The 19,625-nt window shown below is 37.2% G+C and overlaps 4 protein-coding genes across 4 annotated transcripts; 2 read left to right on the top strand and 2 right to left on the bottom strand.

The window, feature by feature from the left end:
- The first annotated feature begins 254 nt into the window (after positions 1–254).
- LOC18032633 (type IV inositol polyphosphate 5-phosphatase 7) lies at positions 255–5,252 on the top strand. Its single transcript, XM_024191875.1, has 14 exons — positions 255–603; positions 734–821; positions 1,242–1,313; positions 1,469–1,553; positions 1,656–1,760; positions 1,854–2,541; positions 2,659–2,852; positions 3,266–3,374; positions 3,495–3,643; positions 3,822–4,079; positions 4,280–4,400; positions 4,731–4,802; positions 4,891–5,047; positions 5,141–5,252. Exons 1-10 carry the CDS (start codon positions 574–576, stop codon positions 4,042–4,044), a joined length of 1,743 nt encoding a protein of 580 aa, XP_024047643.1. The 5' UTR covers positions 255–573; the 3' UTR covers positions 4,045–4,079; positions 4,280–4,400; positions 4,731–4,802; positions 4,891–5,047; positions 5,141–5,252.
- A 2,730-nt stretch (positions 5,253–7,982) lies between these two features.
- On the bottom strand, positions 7,983–9,607 carry LOC18032344. Its single transcript, XM_006419926.2, has 2 exons — positions 9,012–9,607; positions 7,983–8,397 (listed from the first exon to the last, which is right to left on the bottom strand). Exons 1-2 carry the CDS (start codon positions 9,320–9,322, stop codon positions 8,241–8,243), a joined length of 468 nt encoding a protein of 155 aa, XP_006419989.2. The 5' UTR covers positions 9,323–9,607; the 3' UTR covers positions 7,983–8,240.
- LOC18032249 (vicilin) lies at positions 9,434–14,304 on the top strand. The gene is made up of 8 exons (XM_024180298.1): positions 9,434–9,495; positions 10,721–11,613; positions 11,720–11,895; positions 12,063–12,143; positions 12,216–12,483; positions 13,695–13,698; positions 13,747–13,991; positions 14,102–14,304. Exons 1-8 carry the CDS (start codon positions 9,434–9,436, stop codon positions 14,302–14,304), a joined length of 1,932 nt encoding a protein of 643 aa, XP_024036066.1.
- A 1,306-nt stretch (positions 14,305–15,610) lies between these two features.
- On the bottom strand, positions 15,611–16,822 carry LOC18032447 (desiccation-related protein PCC13-62). Its single transcript, XM_024189560.1, has 3 exons — positions 16,533–16,822; positions 16,212–16,437; positions 15,611–16,133 (listed from the first exon to the last, which is right to left on the bottom strand). Exons 1-3 carry the CDS (start codon positions 16,820–16,822, stop codon positions 15,759–15,761), a joined length of 891 nt encoding a protein of 296 aa, XP_024045328.1. The 3' UTR covers positions 15,611–15,758.
- Between the last annotated feature and the right edge of the window lie 2,803 nt (positions 16,823–19,625).

Here is a 19,625-nt window from a genome sequence, read left to right as displayed (position 1 = left end):
AAAAAAATGAAAAAAAAACAAGAAACCAATAAAAGAAAAAAGAAAAGCCCCCATAAGACTGAGTCTATGTCTCTCTCTGAATGCGCTTTATTCTGTTCAAATTCGATACTTTGTTTGCTGTTTACTAAGAACGAGGCTTAATCCTTTGCTTTGTTGAAAGACAAGAAGCAGGCTGCAAGCTTCATCTTTCTCTCTCTTGAAAAAACTTTCTTTATCTCTCTCTGCTGCTGCTGCTGCATTGTCTTGTTCTACCTCAAGAATCTTTAGTCTCATTTTCAAGCATTCAAGTCTTTGTGTCTCTCATTCACTTTCTCTTTCAAGTGTCTTTCTACAAATAATTTTTCTGGGTTCTTTGCTTCTTTGTTGTTTAACTCTAGCGTTTTATTAACATAATATCACTGGAAGAGCAAAACAAGAGGACCCCGTTGCTGTTTGTGTCTCTAAGCTTGTTCTTTTTCGTTTTGCGAAACTTATAATCTTGGGGGATATTTTTGTTGATTCTATGCTAACTGGGAAGTGGGAAAGGGTTAAAAGAGAGAGCCTTATATGAAGTTGAAGTGATTGATTGAAACAATGAGAGATGGCAACTCTAAGAAAAGCAAGGTTTTCTTTTTTTCTATTTTTATATTTTAGAATGATCTCTCTCATTTTTTTTCTTCATTGAAATTGCTATGGAGTGTGCAGTTTATTGTCAGCTGAACTCTTTTTTTTTTTTTTTTCTCCTTTGGTGAAGCTCTCATGGTCCAAGAAAATGGTCAGAAAGTGGTTCAATATCAAGAGCAAGACTGAGGAATTTCAAGCAGATGATCCTGTTTACGGAGGTCGATTTTTTCTTTTTTTATTTCTCTTCTCCTTGGTTTTTCAGATGATTGTGTGATTGGAAAACCTGGTCGGTTGCTGGGAAATGTACATGCTCTTGAACTTCATACATTTCAAATTCTTTAATTTTTCAGAAGGAATCCATTGAAGATTCAACATTTTTGTTCTTTCCTTTTACCTCAATTTCTTAGCAACCAAACAAAGCAAAGTGTATATTCCTTCATTCTGAACTATCAAGTGCAGAACATACTCTGTCTCTGTCTTTTGCTTTTTCTTTCCTTCTTTTATTTTCTCAGATTGTTACTGTGCAGAACCAATTCAGTACACCATTTTTTTTATGTTGAATTTTCTCACATAACCTGTTAATTACTTTGTGTTTTATGATTAATGATTGGTTCATTAACAAATATTTCTTCCTTCAGGAGGTGATCAAGTTGAATATAGGACCAGCTTCTCAGAGAGGGAGCCTTGCACGATCAAAAAGAGTAAAACAGGTACAGTATTGTTAGCCACCTCCATTTTCGTGAGCCACATCCTTACAAACCCACCAAAATTCGGCAATTTCCTTTATAAAATGTCTTAGGAACTTCACCTACCGTGGACTTTTTTATGTCACTATTTCTGAACTTTTCCGTCGTTTGATGCTCAGAGAAATTTAGCAAAAGTGGGGAGCCAGTTCGGCGAGGGAGAATGAATCTTGACCACCCTCGAATAATAGATGTGCAGAACCATAGGTAGTCCATCAAATTCTGTTTTGCTCACAAATATTGCTTTCATGATCGTATATATATGTGGGTCTGGCGTTTATTGCTTTTATTTTTTCAATTTTGGGGCAGTGTTTTTGTTGCCACATGGAATGTGGCTGGAAGATCCCCACCAAGTAATTTGAGCCTTGATGATTGGCTTCATGCCTCACCGCCTGCAGACATTTATGTCCTTGGGTATGATCTGGTCTTATTCATGTTCACATTTCCCTACCAAACTCTTCAAATTAACCATTACTAATAATAGCATTTCTTTTCCATGTCTTTCAGATTTCAAGAGATAGTTCCCCTAAATGCTGGTAATGTTCTCGGGGCAGAAGACAATGGCCCTGCCAAAAAATGGCTGGCTCTCATTCGAAAGACTCTTAACAGTCTTCCCGGGACAAGTGGAAGTATTGGTTGTTATACACAGTCTCCCATTCCTGAGCCTATTGTAGAAATGGATGCAGATTTTGAGGGATCAGCTAGACGGATGAACTCGTCCTTCTTCCATCGTCGATCATTTCAGACAACTCATAGCTGGAAAATGGACAATGACCCTTCCATTCCGCAACCGAGACTTGATCGGAGATTTAGTGTTTGTGATAGGGTGATATTTGGTCACAGACCAAGTGACTATGATCCCAGTTTTAGATGGGGTCACAGGCCTAGTGATTACTCGAGACCTAGTGATTACTCGAGGCCTAGTGATTACTCGAGATGGGGTTCATCTGATGATGATAATGGGCCTGGTGATTCACCAAGTACTGTATTATACTCGCCAATGTCTTACAGTGGATCTGGATCCATGGAACATGGTTATAGGATGCCTGGGAATTCAAGGTATTGCTTAGTTGCCAGTAAGCAAATGGTTGGCATATTTCTCACGGTTTGGGTGAGGAGTGAATTGAGAGATCATGTTAAAAACATGAAAGTATCTTGTGTTGGCAGGGGTTTAATGGGTTACCTTGGAAATAAGGTATGCTCGTGAGGGGGGTCATGGTTCCTTTGATCTTATTTTTTCCCCATTTATTTTGATGTGATTTCCTTCAATTATTAGGACCTCTCATTAAGTAATTACCTATTGCTTTTGCAGGGGTCGATTGCAGTTAGCATGTTATTGCACCAAACAAGCTTTTGCTTTATCTGCAGTCACTTAACCTCAGGACAGAAGGAGGGGGATCAGCTTAGAAGGAATGCTGATGTAATGGAGATCTTAAGAAAGACAAGGTTTCCTCGAGTTAATAGTGCGGGTGATGAAAAATCACCAGAAACAATCCTTCAGCATGAGTAGGTTCCCTTTTCATTATCCATCTATAAGCTTTTGGTCATATACTTGCAATGAGTGAAAAAAAAAAAAGAATTACAACAAAAAGGAGAGAAGGGGAGTCTGGAAGAGCATGGAAATGAAATTGCTTCTTTTTTCTTGGACATCAATTTTTTGATGATAATGGACTTGGAATTATATTGCCATCTTGTGAATAACTCTGTTTATGTCCTTGCATAAGATCCCTATTTTATACATTTCTAACAAATCTTATGCATAACATGTGTGCCCAAAAGGAGAAAAAGTTTTCCTTTCTCATTTCCAATTCAATTCATTACTTATTTACCTTCAGTATTTTCTAAATGTGTTTTGTTTCAATTATAATTGTTGTATGTTATGTTCCAGTCGAGTGATTTGGCTTGGGGATCTGAATTATCGCATTGATTTGGCTTGGGGATCTGAATTATCGCATTGCCCTCAATTACCGATCTGCCAAGGCACTTGTTGAGATGCAAAACTGGAGGGTATTATTAGAAAATGATCAGGTTTGTTAACAATCCTTTCCCTGAACTCTGCCCTCCTCCTCTTCTGTTTAAGAGCCCTCCATCACTTAGGATAAATTTGTAAGGTACTTTCTATCTAACTTGTTGATGGTTCTCTTGCAGTTACGGAAAGAGCAGAGACAAGGCCGTGTTTTTGTGGGATGGAATGAAGGAAAAATTTATTTTCCACCAACTTACAAGTATTCAACTAATTCAGACAGATATGCAGGAGACGATATGCACCCAAAGGAGAAGCGTAGGACACCTGCTTGGTAAGAACATGTCTCCTACCTGATGGCATGAGAGCATACTGAAGGGCAATACTAACAAAATATAACTATGACTTCATGAAATGTAGAGATAAAAAATTCTTCGGATAAGTTACGGGCAGCTATATTTATGAATGTTAACTATCTAAAGTACTAATATAACTACTTTTGTTTGTTTAAGGTGCGATCGAATTTTGTGGTATGGAGAAGGGCTTCACCAACTATCTTATGTACGTGGCGAGTCTAGGTTCTCTGATCATAGACCAGTTTATGGTATATTCTGGGCTGAGGTTGAGTCAAGTCATAACAGATTAAAGAAGAGTATTAGCTATTCTAGTTCCAGGATTGAGGTGGAGGAGCTTTTGCCATACTCACATGGCTACACCGAACTAAACTTTTTTTGAAGGAGGGGAAGGGGATAGTTATGATCCATATGCAAGTATGCTCTGTCTCGGTCTCTCTCTCTCTCTCTCACACACACACACACAAAAAAAATATATATATATATGCAATAGAAGTTCGCATTTTGTAAGAATGGTAGACACTTAGGCTTGTGATGCTTTGCTTGGGCTATAGTTTTCTTGTCACTTTATGTAAGCTTTCCTATGAAGTAATTAAAATGTCTATTCTTACTTGCAGTTACGTGTGCTTTTCAGCAACCAAGTGATTTCAATGGGTTGTAACCAGGTTGTAAATATCAGTGGAAAATTTTTTATGTCTTTCTGCATATCAAGTATGGCTTGCATCCTCAATCAATCAGGTGAAACCCCCTATCAAGCTTTTCAAATATTTTATTTAATTTCTATGGTTTTACAGTATGTGTGGCTGCAAGTACATAGAAGGGCACTTAATCATAGTGGTCCTCAAGATGAATCAGCACTTACACGTTATATAAATCTTGAACTGAATCGTGCCTCTTCCAGTTATCTAGCATATGGATTATGTGAGTCTAAAAGAAAACACATCCCGAGGCAGGATAAATTCTTGACATATCATCAAAGTGTTTCGCATTTACATTATTTTGTAAATTTTCTTGAGGAGATTTTATGCTTCTTCCTGTACTCATGTGGAATTTGGTCCCCATCTGCAGGCCGGAATCACTTCAAAGACCTTCATCCTTGTGGGGTGATGGAGGCATTCCATTGCTCACTAACCAAAAAAGGTTGGTCAGCCTCCTCTCTTTACTTTTCTTTGTTTCACCATGTTTTGGTTTCTTTCCCTAACCTTATCTTTACTTTCCTTTTGATCAGATGTAAATTTTGTATTTGACTGGATGACTAACGCCAAAGATAGCCAACTCAAATGTACCTTTTGATCATCATACATTGTTAGCAAATTAACAAACATGCACCTTCTTGGCATTCAAAAGTTTTCTGCACCAGCGTTTGCATTCTGGCACGATAAAGGGTACTTTAATTTTGAACTTAGTGGTTATCTCTTTACTTAAAAGTTAATGATAACTTCCCTACCTTATAATGATCAAGCTTTTGTGTTTTGCAGGATGAACTCACACTTTAGAAGCCAAGTGGGTAGATGAGGATTATTTTGTTCATGATTCTTTTGTTAGTTTAGGACATTTTTTTATGACTGAAAGAAGGTGAAAGATGGTCAATTTAATCATTTGTGTACTTACATTTTCTTTTAAATGCAAAGAAGTAAAGATTCCATGGATACTCAATTACCAAAGTGATGGAAAAAAAAAACATCATTAAAAATCGATTTTAGTTTATATGATTGAAATCAGAAGGCGTGTTCCTCTCCCTCTCTCTCAGTTGCTGCTAATAATTTTACTGAAAAAGGTTGGTTTCTTGATAATCTCACAGGTTTATTGCCATACACTTTCACTTTTAGCGTGGTGTGAAACAGTGCATAACAAAACTAGAAAAGCACAAGACAGAATTTACAGATTTTGCAGTCATAGTAGAAGCAATGATTAATATAGAGCGGCTGCTCTTTTGAAGAGCATTCTTATTCTATTCTGTATCCACGCTTGCCTTTTACTGTTAGCAGTTAAAACTAGATTATTATTAATTGTTTTTTCTTTCTTTATGGGCAACAAAGGAAAACAGTGAAAGCAATTGTGGCAGAAAATAAATAAAGAAAACAAAAACATGCGTGCAAATGCGACTGATTTATACCTTTCAAGAGCTATAATTGTTGTGGCCTAGGGGTACGATTTGCACGTTTATTGATGAATGAGCTTTCCCTCCTCCCCGCATGCATTAATAAACTTTCACGGGAGGAATGCAATGAACGAAGGAAGCATGATTTTCTTGGTTCTGAAACTTCCTTTTAATATTATTCTTTTCCAAACATGCATGATGAGAAGAACAAAACATAACATTGCAGATTGGCATCGGCTTTATCCTAAATCTATGATGATGACAAAGCTGCTCTTTCTCTCTCAAACGCAAAGACAAATACACTAAAAAAGAAGCAAAGAAAATAAAATACCCAGATAAATTAAACCAGCATTTTGAAAGCCATTTGCCTGTTGCATTACATGCTTTTAAATTTGAAGGTTGTGGGGGCCAACTGGGGCTAACATTGTCTTCTGCTCTTCAGCCAAAGCATGCTGCGTAAATCAAAGGCTTTTTCTCTAAAGTAAAGCTGGACTAGCTGTGCAAACTTGCAATGAAAACATAAAGCCAACCGCTGCGGGTTGTTGCTGTTTGATGTAACTCCATCTATTAACTACTAGCCACAATCTGCAATCCTGCAGGCTGCAGTAGCGGAGAAGAAAGTTGAAAAATAAAAAAGATAAAAACTTCAAAATAAAAGCATAAATTGCACGATGGGAACCTTTCCTGAAATTTTCATCTTATGCAGCCAAATATTATTGCAGCCGGTGCCATCAAGCTTCAACTTAGATGTTACTAATATATACTTTGTCCCTTTGTCTCCAATAAATAATACAATAAACACTTGGATTCTAGTAAGCTCAGATAGGTCCCCAAGTATTATGGAACCTATTGAATTCAGCTGCCCAGAAAAATTGACAAAATCAAGTTGTCTTGATCCAGTTTTGATTAAGTTCAAGAGACAAATGAGTGGCGTGTTCAATTGGTCCCCGCTTGCAGGCGGGAGTGGCTTCCAAAAAAGAAAACACAGATGAGTGATTGAGATTTGAGAGCTCCAGCTTTGCATCAATTGAAAAAGGATGGTCCCTGTGTGCTTTTCTTGATACTGCTGAAATTATTTATAGACAATGTCATTTTCTTTGACCTTGATCTGTTATATCATGACTAATTTGTCCTCTAATTTTCACACTGCGCCATTTACACTATATGTGCTCGATAAATAGCAGCTCTGTTAAAACTGTCAATTAAAGAAAGATAAAAGCTGGCAAGAACAATCATTCTGAAAATATAGATATTTTGTTGGTGGGTAACCAGCCTAGGTAAATAAGCAGAAAGTAAAGCAGAGACCTGCCATTCCTTCACAGTCAAAGCTGCTGATAAAAGTATTATCTTGACCATTCTTTTTCCAGTAAGGACCAAAGGTGAACAACAAAAATTGAAACGCACAGGATAGCTTACTTGTCTAACGGTTGCATTGGAAAGTTTTGAGTTGTAAACTATTTCTCTTTTTAATCTTTGCATTCATATCTGCCGTTTGTTTAACTGACTAGTTTTTGGATTCACGAAGAACATAGTGAAAGTAAATTTATAATAAAGTGAAGTAAACCAGAAAAACAAAATCGACGACAAAAAAATACAAAATCACAAATCTGGGTATCTCATTTTCTTCGTATCCTGCAGAGCTTTATCTTTTTTGAATTTTTTTTTTCTTTTCTGGTCCTGCCCATCAATATTAGAGCTGTCTGCATGATCAGAGGCCTTTAGTGGGGAGTGAAAATAACATTGCATAGATAATTGGTAAAAGAAGGCCAAAGCATGTGCTTTTGGTCTCTGGAATGCAGACAATGGCAATAGTGTGGTCTTATTCTTTGCTTCACAAGTCTTAACTACTTATTCTGTTGTAAAAGCCACTGCTATAGCACAAGTAAAACACACTGCCTGAGTCCTGTTGACAAATTTTCTAATAATTTCTTCACAAATAAAAGCAATATACATCCACAATAGAACTAATGCAAGGTCATGCTACAATGTATTTATGTTGATGGATGATCATGAAATTATTCATTTGGTGGTCATCCTTATTTTATAAGACTGAATTTAGGATCATCTACCATTTCAAACATTATGGGATTCAAAACCTTGAATTTAAATCCTGTCAAATTCATGTATTGCAAACAAAACACAAGAATTGAAACCTTTCCATTTCAAATTTACTTTCATTGAATCATATTCACAATTGATCAACATAACTGAGGCTGTTAACAGACGTGCATGCCACATTTGTTGGCTTTACACGTCATAGGCTTAAAAATAAAACTCAACAGTTGTAACAACGAAACAATGAGTAAAATTTGTTCCAAGATAAGATAGATCGCATATGTAACTCAACAGAACACAAGGACGTGTCAGCTGCAGAAAAAAAAATCAATGTGACATAGCCCGCACTGCAGAAGAGCAAAGCTGAATGCAGAAAAACTAACAGCTCTGCATCTCAGCGGTTAGCAAATGAAGTCAGTCAACTACTTAAATCTTTTAGTGCCAAACCCCTGCCTGTCTTTTGTCGAGATCATTCCACCCATTTCCATTTTTGATGGTTCTCTAGAAACTTCTTTGTCAAACCCATCCAGAGCAATCTGATCATCTCGGCATTCAGCAGAACAAAATGCACGTAGGTAACTGCAGAAGCATAGTTTCATACAGATAGTATAAGGTGCACAACTGTAGATAATCAAAGTCCAAATTGCAACAATAGAAACAAGTAGAAAGCAAAATCAGAAAAGGAATGGTTATTATGGCACAACTATTCTATTTCACCCTCTACCTTTTGACTTCTGATTTATATTTTTTCTGCTTTAAGTTTGAAAATATAAGAGTAGAAAATATATAGTTTGGCTGCATTGCATTTTCAAGGGGACTTATTGCAGCTTAATTATCAAAAGCGCCAAGGAGAACATTCAGCATAAGGTCTAATTTTAAAAAAATTATCGCTAGCAACTCAAAATACTCTACCAAACATGTTCTCACATCTGGAAAAAGAAAAGTTCAATATCTAATTTTTGCTAAATTAAGGAAATTAGGGAAGAACAGATCAAAACTCCATGGTTAATTACCGAGACATTGTAAGGCACAATACTATGAACTACTTCTTACATGATCTCATCAATTATGACAATTAGGATACACCATAATAAAATGCCCAATTGAAGCAATGATCCAAAGAGTTCAAATTTCATTGTAATCTAATCGATTTCTTTAAAGAATTTCACAATTAGGATAACACAAACACTTACCCATACATATAAACATCAGCAGTGACCTTCAACTTTTTCTTGCACAAAGAGCAAGCCTTGAGAAACCCGCAAAACCCATCATCAACCTTCTTCTTATCCGACTGCGAATCATCCGTCCCAGGTGACCCCAACGTCCACTCGACCCGGGGCGGAGGCTTCTCCTCGCGTGACTTCGCGATAGTGACCGAAGGAGCCGGACGTTTCTTGATCTCCAGAAAACTCACTGGAGACTCAATTGGGCGAAGGTGGTTGACCACACTCAACTCCCCCTGGCTCGAGGACCTAAAAGCCCGACGACGTGCTGCCGACATCGCTGGTCACTTTAGGGTTTAGGGTTTTGGCCGAAGTTTCTTGGAAAGCAAGGAAAAGGGATGAATGTTGGATTCTGAAGAAGTTGAAAATTGCGAAAAAAAAACAGGAGGATGATTAATCAATGGGTGTTTGGTTTGGTGATTCTTGAAGATGTTATTGTTAAAAGAGAAAGGTACTGGGCTCTAGGGTTTCAATTTCTAAGTAGGAAGTATGTTTTTTTTTTTTTAGAAGATAAGTAGGAAGTATGTTGATGCGGGAGTTAGGGTTTTGTTTGGAGTGCTGAGAAGTTAGTTAGTTAAGATACGGATCTGGGTTCGCGCCTTTTACGGTTTTGACTTATGTGTTTCGTTGAGGCGGTTGGGATTCCGTGGAACCCACTCTGGAAGATATTTTGGACGAGCGTTGAAACAGTTTATTCAAATTATTGTTGTTATAAATAATGGAACCAATTCGACTATAAAATTTTATTATAAAAAAATAATAAAAAATTGGGTGAATCTAAAAATGTGTAATTTTATTTTTTAAAAAAAGTTCAGATCTACTTGTGTATAAATTTCCTTCAAATGAATATGATTATATTTTGAATCCAAGTTCAACATTACAAATATGCTATATCAAAAATGTAGATTTTGATATAATAATTATCAATAGACTTATAATCTAATATGTAAAATAATAAAAAAAGTGCAAATAAAAAAAGAGTTTGGTCCAAGTTCAAGGAGAAAAAGGGGGAAAAAATGGAAAATTAATGGAACCATGAGTGAAATTATGCTTTGGAGTAAGCAGACTAAACGAGCTTGCCAAGCGCCGAATGAACAACGATAGCAAGTGAGGCATCAAAGATTAGACCGAAAAAGCATATTGGCCCAAATATCACAATCAGAATCAGATAGCCAAATGAACAAACCCAGGAGGCAGAGCCCATACAAATCTGTGACGAGTTGGGCCATTGGCACCCCTACAAAACCCTCTTATTAGAACGCCCTTGGCAGCTAGCGTGCCACAATAAAACCAAATCTTGTTCTTGTGTGTACTTTAACTACAAATGTTATGTAATTCAATAACGTCCAGAGAAATTAAAATGCATCAGGCTAACTCTGCTTCGTCTATTATCTCTGGTATGACCACGTGAAGTGATCATCGGAACGCGGCGCACCATTACCTCTTTACAAAGTGACAAAAAAAGGTCTCTGTCGTTTTATCAAACACATGTCACCTTGCATGCAATCACAAGCCAAATGTAATATGCATGCAAACTCTATAAATCGACTGAACTCCCTTCACTGAATGATCAGCACCCCAAAAAGAAGCAACCAGCTGCTATGGTGATTATCAAATCTTAAGTTTCCTTTTCCTTTGTTATTCTCTTTCCTGTTCACTCTCTTGATCTCTTCCAGCTATGAGATCCCTGCAGGGCAGAAAACGGCGGTCGACCGATGTATAGATCGATGCCGTGAAACGGAGGAGGAGTTGTCAGGCTTGTTTTCTTGTTCAGCTCGTTGTGAGAGGAGGTACAGTGAATGGGAACCGGAGAGCTCTCCACGGGAGCTCGAGCAGTGCCAGCAACGCTGTCTAGCTGATGAGAGAGCTGACCGGGAGCAGCAGCAGCAGTGTCAGAAGCGCTGTAAAGAGCAGCAGGCGATTAGGGAGCGTGAGGAAGAGCGCCACAGAGAGCAACGGGAGCGAGATTGGGAGAGAGAAATAGAACAATTTGAAGACATCAATATCGTGCCACAAGACCCGGAGGAAGAGTACAAGCAGTGTAAGCAACTATGCGAGAAGCAAGAGGCAGTGCAGAGAAGATGTGAGAGACATTACAAAGAACAACAAGGCGGAGGAAGAAGAGATTATGTTGTTGATGATGATGAAGAAGAAGATGAAGGCAATAATCATCACCGGGACCCGAAGTGGCAACACGAGCAATGTTTAAAGCAATGCGAGAGGCGGGAGAGTGGGGAACAGCAGCAGCAGCAGTGCAAGAGTTGGTGCGAGAAACACAGACAGAAAGGGCAAAGAAGAAGAGAAAAAGAGGGAAAGTTTAACCCCTCAAGCAACTGGCAAGGATCAGAAGAAGAGGAGGAGAACAATCCTTACTACTTTCACTCACAAAGATTCCGGTATCGGGTGAGGTCCGATTCAGGTCATATGAGGGTTTTACAGAGGTTCAGTCAGAAATCTCATCTTCTTCGCGGCATCGACAATTACAGATTGGCCATTCTCGAGGCAAATCCCAGCACCTTAGTTGTGCCACATCATTCTGATGCTGAAACTATTTTGGTTTTACTCAAGGGTGAGAATGATGAAATTAATTAACAACAGTTTATATGTTTTTTTGGCTGTTTAATTAAACAATTTAAACATGGTTGTTTAATTATTTATTTAATTTTTTTTTACAGGAAAGGGAGTGATTACACTTGTGTCACATGAAAGAAGGGAGTCATTCAACATGGAGCATGGGGACGTAATCAGAGTTCCAGCAGGGACTACTTACTACCTCAGTAACCAAGATAATGTCGACAGGCTACATGTGGCCAAGCTCCTTCAGCCTGTTAATACTCCAGGCCAATTCAGGGTACTAATTTTCCTCTTAATTATCAGAATTTTTTTTAACTTGTCCGCCAGTCTCCAACATAAATGCACAAATCGCAGAACATTGCTGATGTGTTGTACAGTTGACGTCTAATTATTTTCTCGTGATTAGTGTGTTGCATATGAATTTTTTATCTTGTTTGGCTGCAGGAATACTACGCTGCTGGAGGTGGATTTCCAGAGTCATATTACAAAGTCTTCAGCTATGACATCCTTGAGCGTGCACTAAATGTAGTGTTTTTATTTTCTTATTATTATTATTTCATTTTTGTTTGTTCTCTTTATGTATATCTTTCTAATTAGACTTATGGTCTTGGTTTTCACAAGACACCACGTGAACAACTACACAGTCTGTTTGAGGTTCAGCAGAGGCAGCAGGGTACAATCAAAAGAGCCTCACAGGAGCAGCTCAAAGCATTAAGCCATCATGCTTCTTCACGAAGGCGCCACGGCAGGGGATCTACTGCTCCGTTCAATCTGCTTAGTAGAAAACCAATATATAACAACAATTTTGGACGGTTTTTCGAAGCAACTCCAAAGGATTACCAACAATTACAAGAAATAGATGCCGGTGTCACTTATGTCGAAATCAACCAAGTAATTACAACAGCTCTACTCATCATTTTACTGCAAGTGTATATTATATATATAGAGCAGTATCAGTTCCGGTGCTATTATCATCAATAGGCAGTTTGTCTTTCCGAATACCATAATCATTGTTCATCCATCCTAAGTGAAGAAGAATTCTCTCCTTCCATACTTTATAGTTATCACCTTTCAACTTTGGAGTATCACCTTTCTGGAATCAAATGTGACATTCCCAAATTAAAAGATGATAACTATAAAATATGGAAGGAGAAAATTCTTCTTCACTTAAGATAGATGGACATTAAATGTGCTATTCTAAAAGAAGAATCACTTATATATATATATATATATATATATACTGCGGACACACTTTTAAACTATACGGTTTTAAAGTGTTAAAAATTAATTCTTTTAAACCCTATGGTTTTAAAGTGTGTCTGCATGAAAAAAAAAAAATGCGGGCGCCCGCACTAGAGAAGCACTACATATATATGTAGGTGTACGTAGGTATACGTAGGTATGTATGTATGTATATATGTGTATGTGTGTGTAGATATGTAGGTATATATATACATACATATACATATACATATATATAGGATTTTTCAATCAGAGATTTCTGACTTTAATAAAGTCAGGGATTAGTTAAAAGACAAAAAAAATTAAATTTTAATACAATACATGATAAAATATAGGGTGCGTTTAGCACATTGTATTGTATTATGTTGTATTGCATTATTTTAATGCATGTGTATTGTATTAGCATTGTATTAAAATAATGTATTGAATTAAAAAATTATATTTATTTATTATTAAAAAAAGTAAAAGAAAAAAAAAGAGATGCAAAAGCAAAACGTTAATGCGGCAACTGCCGCATTAAGCTAAATCTGACTCACAATCGGATTTAGCTAATGCGGTAGTTGCCGCATTAGTACACCCCTTTTAACCCAACACAATTTCTTTCTAAACAAGAATTTGATATTAAGGCACACCCCTTTTAACCCAACACAATTTCTTTCTAAACAGGACTTTGATATTAAGTTAACGTGAACAATATCTTAATATACTATAATCCCATGTTCCAAACACATTTATAGTGAATTAGAGTTTGTGTTTATTTTGTCTTTTATCTTAATAAAGTCAGTGATCCCTAATTGGAAAACTACTTTTCTAATAATTTTGCAAATTTTGCAGGGAGGTATGATGGTGCCACATTACAATTCTAAGGCAACAACAATTGTTTTAGTTGTAGAAGGAAGGGGCCGCTTTCAAGCCGGTGGAGCCAAGAATCACAACGTGAACAAGAAGAAGAAGAAGAGGAAGAAGAAAGCAGTAGAGAGCTTCAAAAGATCAGCGCCAATTTGTCGCCTGGAGTCGTCTTCATAATCCCGCCAGGTCATCCTATTGCCCTTGTAGCCTCCCCAAACGAGAAGTTACTAACAGTTGGGTTTAGCCTCAACGCTAGGAACAACCAGAGAAACTTCCTTGCAGGTATAAATAATAAGGCCTATCTATTTATGTGTTCATGAATAGCAAAGACCAAGATTGTATTATTCTCAATTTGTGCCACTTATTTTGAATGATCTGTTTCTATTGTGAAGGGAAAATTAACATAATGAACCAAGTGGAACGAGAGACCATGGAGGTGGCTTTCAATGTGCCAGCAAGATTAATAGAGAGAGTTTTCGGTACCAATCCAAAGGAATCTTATTTTGTTGCTGGCCCTGAAGAACAGCAGCAGAGAGATGAAGCTGGCAGTGGCAAATCCTTGCCCTCAATTTTGGACATTGCTGGTGTCTTCTAGGTAGCTGGGGGATAGAACAATTGACACAGAGAGTTGAGGCTATGTTATATATCAATGTATGTTAGTAAGCAATAAGCAGAGGAAAGGCGTATATATTGTTAAGGGAGTGAAGTTTTGTTGGACTTTGCTATGACTGTCTGGTATAAATAAATAAACTGTGCTGACTTTTTCCTTCTCATGTCCATCTCATTATCATAGGCACGATGCAGGCGTTACTGATTAAGGTCGGTATGTTGCAATGGCTAATGCAGGACAAAATATCTCAATTTTGTACATCACCCTGCGAGATAATTTCATTATCCTTTGATAGCAAGCACACTTTTTCCCTAGGCACCTTGTAATTGATTAAGGCATAGCGCACCGAAGATGAAATAGGGAATCGATGAAATTTACATAGACGATAAATCGGGACCGACGAAATTTACACAGACGATAAATCGGATTTTGGAATATTAATGAGACGAATTGTCGTCAAGAGTATGCGTCGACGCAAAATCGGCACAGTTTTGACATTGTCATAGTTATTATAAATGCATAAAAGAAAAGTCCTCTATGAGTTCAACAAAGAAGCGAAAAAATTTCTCAAGGCCCCGATTTCTCCGCCTTCTTATCTGGTGTCCAAGTTCATTTTACCAACACCTGTTTTAACTGATGGGTGTTTTCAAGGTTCAGAGCAAAAATGGCGGTATCTTCAGTAAAATGATGATATTAGAGCCTGAAATCAATGAGCTTGTTGCCAGTTGCCACTACTGTTAATCGGAATGAATGAGTTTGCTGCGCATAAAACTTGATAAAATTTTCAGGAAGGAGTTGTATCATCAATGCTCACTGGTTTATTCCTCTGAATTATATTTCTGCGCTGAACATAGGCTTGTTCAAGGTGTTTCATATAGACAGCTTTAAATTAGTAAGATCGCACTTGCATCTAAAACATTTCCAGGATGTGTATAAAATATTCCATTAGAGCTAGCTTCTGTGTATTCTTTTTCAGGAATGAACAGAAGAACACAAGTTTATTGCCAAAAATACTACAGTCTGACTGTCTGAAACTGTAACTTCTAAATGAATCTTTTTCTGTAATCAATCTGGTCTCCTGACTACAAAATCAACGGGCCATGAATCGGCACATTTTACTTTTTAGTCCTTAAATTTCCATCTACTTTGGGATGGGCAATAAAATGACGCTTATTGCATTACCACTACACGGGTTCAATATTTTATTTATGAGATAAAAGCTTGATGCAACAAATATTGCATGTACCTGGGATGCAGGACTTTTCTCACATTTATTCAATAGGGCAAGAAAAGCCTTACATCATCAATAGAGTGCAGGGGATAAAAGAAAAGAAAATACAGGAAAAAAAGAACTCCCAATTATTCATCCTGGCAAAGGGAATTTAGACAAAACATACCAAACTCAATTTAAGTAGAGACAATTCCAAGCTTCTAATTGTTCATTTTGGCAAATGAGACTTTGCAATACGGCCATCACCTCCCTTCGGATAAAATCCTCCAGGGACACGTTCATTGCCAGATCCATAAACAATCCTCAGGACTTCTTCAGGAGTTCTGTCATATGCAACTGAGTTTTCATCTCCTGCAAGCACATTGCCTTCGATTTTGCCTTCAGCTCCCAGGGCTTTCGGAACAACAAGGCCTTCATCTTTTAATCCTGACCGTCCAAGAGTATTCCTCAGCTGTGAAATTTTGTTCGTGAATTCTGCAACTCTTATCCCATATGGATGCACTTTCTCATTTGCTTTTTCATATAGGAATGCTCTGATCACGGCATCTTGCCCAGATTCAACACCCAAAAGACCTGCAACAAGCTGATCTTACAAAGCAGACATAAGCCAAAATGTAAAGTGTGTTGTTAATTTCATTTGTTTTGTGAGTTTAGGACCTACCCTTTTGGAAATAGCATTTTGGAGGTTTGGATTTGCACCAACATAGCCAGTGAGTCCAACATAGGGAATAAGATATGATGCAATAAGGTAATTGATGCTATTAGCGTAAGGATCAAAAGGAGGATTTAATGGCTTCCCAAATGCTTTATCAATCACTTTTGCAAATGATCCGGCACTCAAATCCAACAATGGCCTTGGAAATCCTTTCACTGTCTTCTTAATAGCCCTGAAAATCAGAATAATTAATTATTTTTTTTCAACCGTTATATAACAATTGGATAAAGAGAAATCACGGTAGTTTTAAAATTGAAAGTTAGTAACTTCAAGTGGCCAACTTCTTGCCAAGCAAATTGCAAGACAAGGTCTTTAGTGAGAGGATCAAGATTGGCCTTTTTGGCACCAAGGGGAGCTGGGCCTCCCAGTGTTAAGTTAGGTGCAACTTTGTCCAAGCCATAACCCAATGAACCAAACAAAAAGAACTCAGCTTCTAGATACTCTAAATTCAATGGGAACTCTAGAAGATCAACATCAGATTGTGGAAGACTTGAAGAATGGGAGCCTGGAATCAGTAACAGGATTAATGAAGCAAAAACAGAAAAGAAGGTAGCCATTGGTGTACTTTTTCTTTCACAAGTAGTGTGTTGTGTCCTCACAAAGTGGTCTTTATATAGATGTTGTGGAGGACTAGAGGTTATGAGTGAGTGAAGCATAAAAGAAGGAAGCCATTTGTAACGTACAAGTAGTTGTATCCACTGAGGTACATTGGAGTTTCCATATGAGATGTTTTTGTTAGGCATATGATCGATACAACCACCATAGACAAGTTAATTCGAGAGACAACTTAATGCAGTTTCAACATTCTGGTTGGGTTATTTTTTATTTTTTTTTATAGTAATTATCAATTATATATCCTTTTAAAAAATGAAAAAATAAATGAGAAGAGGATTCTATTCCTAACTAGTCAAAACTTATGAGATTTTTATTTTAAGAAATTACACTTTAATATATTAATGATCTTTCCAAATGCATGAAATTTGATAAATCAGCATGCGTTGAGAAGATCAAATTCAAAATGAAAAGGCAATACGAGCGTTGATGTAAAATTTGTTGCTTGGAGTTAAATACAAAGGGATTAATGATGCCGACCAATTTGAATGAAAAATGGCGGCTTCAGTTTTTTTAATTTATGATTGAACGCACTGTATACTGGGAACCAATGCAAAATGGTGATTTAAAGACTTTTGCTATTTAATGTTTCTATTCAAACCATGTCATTCTTTTTCATGAGCAAACCTTTTGACATCTAACAGCCATCAACGGAGGTTCAAAGATAATAATTTTAGAGATGAAACCTGGATCTGAAAAAATTCGAACGTTTTGAAACCAGTCAACAAGGAAGTCATGAACCCCGAAAACCGAGGAAAATCAGAGACCCGACCCACAACTTAGAAGTTAATCAAGCCCAACAGCCCGTGAAATTTTCGTGGAAAATTTTCAAGAGCAAAGAAGCAAATTTTGCCCCACTAGTACTTCCAGGAAAACAGTTGGCATACGACATAAAGAAGTGTAAAACTATGTGTAATTAATAAGTAAATCCTTACGGATGGTCCCGTTTAACACAGCATTTCTGATCTGCTTGGTAGAGGATACACTTCTCATGACTACTTCCTCAAATCCTTGACCTATAAAAATCATCATCATTGCCAAAACATTCGTACACCAATACACTTCTCTTTCATTTCATCTTTTCTTTTGTCTTTGGTCATCCTAGTGCTTGCTTCGGTCTCTCAATATCCATGTACTCGCACACTTCTGACTGCACATAGCTTGTTCTAGTTAATTGCCATGCATTTTGCACTTATGGTTAAAATTGTATTAATATCTTTAATGTTCTTTGCATGCAGTTGAAACTATTGTACCAAAAGTGAAAGCTGGTGCACGTACACAAGCTGCCATATGTGGTTGCTGTCCTGATGCGAAGGCGGGCATGCCTGAAGTATGCCATCCGTTTTACTGGGTAGTCGGTCATATATTTTCAGGCGGTGGGATAAGGAATCGCTGTTTATAAGTGTGTTTGTTCATTTAAACGTGGTATTCCTTGTAATCTACCGGCTACAATAAGATGTCATTATAAAACAATGATAGGTATCTTAACATGTAAATTCTAATTTGAAAAAGTAACGTTGTAATTAATCATTTTATGAACACCGTAAATAAATCAATAAAATGTGTAAAATCATTTAATAGTTGATTTTTTTAAGGTCTAATCAAAATAATAATCTTTAATTTTAGCTTCAAGTTTTAAAAACACTCCTTTATCTTCATTTACTGTTCAAAAGATGAAGACAAATAAAGGGTGCATTGATTTTTTGTTTTGTTTTCCTTTCTTCATTATGTAAAATGGGGTTAAGTTGACTAAATCATATTGGTAGTCGTAGATTACTCCTACTTTACATTAAAAATAGGCTCTTATATCAATGGATTGACATGGAAAAAGCATCATGTTCCTGTAGGGTGTTTATTCATTTGGGAAAGGAAAATGCTAGGGAGCGAGAGGAACGAGAGAATACCGAGAGAAACGCGAGCAACTCTTCTCGTTCTTCTCGCTGTGTTAAGATATTAAAATAATAAGAGAGTGAATAAGAGAGAGAGCATTTTTATCGGTGCGTGCAGAGGGAATCTTATCAATTTATCTCCAGCCTGACTTTCGTCTCTCCCTCACGCTCCTCTCACGCAAATCGCCATCACCAAAGCGAGCTGTAAACAAGCTGGAATTAACAAGGAAGAAGAATGCTCAGAGTGGTTTGCAGGCATGGATGTCGACCCTGTCATCTGTGATCGGAGAATGTGATGATGATTACAACAATGCTTAGATCTTCTCTTAATCCATTTTTTTTAGTACGCACAAGTCTCTGATTTTGTGTAAAGATATAGAAAATTTTGACTCAAAACTCCTGATAAATGTATAGTTGTATGTCATGGTAGTGTATTTAGCAGTTGTACATTATGTATTCGCTGAAAAAGCTCCTGGGACTAGAGTCCTACGAGGGCCTATTGCCAATTTTTGTGGCCCCTTATCCTGAGTTGCTGTAATAGGGATCAAGCTTTGTTTAGTTGTAATGAACATACGTAAATCAATTTGTATTATTTGTCTGCATTACAATTATTGTTGTATTATTCCCAACACCTGTGGTATGGGCTGTTCAATATCTACACACTGCAGATCATGCGTTTGCACGTATAGGAAAAAACGATTGCCTATGCATTTTCATGGTTGGCTTTTCACATCATCTTGAGCCAACTGGCACACCAAATCGGGAGTTTTGACAACATTTAGTTGGAATCTTTATATTCGATTCTTAACAGGGGCGGATTGACTATAGGACCAGTGGGGACTTAGTCCCCACTGGAAAA

Source organism: Citrus clementina, unplaced genomic scaffold (genome assembly GCF_000493195.1).
Source record: "Citrus clementina cultivar Clemenules unplaced genomic scaffold, Citrus_clementina_v1.0 scaffold_9, whole genome shotgun sequence".
NCBI lineage: Eukaryota > Viridiplantae > Streptophyta > Magnoliopsida > Sapindales > Rutaceae > Citrus > Citrus x clementina.
Note: the sequence above shows the minus strand (reverse complement) of the source record. Positions and strands in the feature narration are given on the sequence as shown.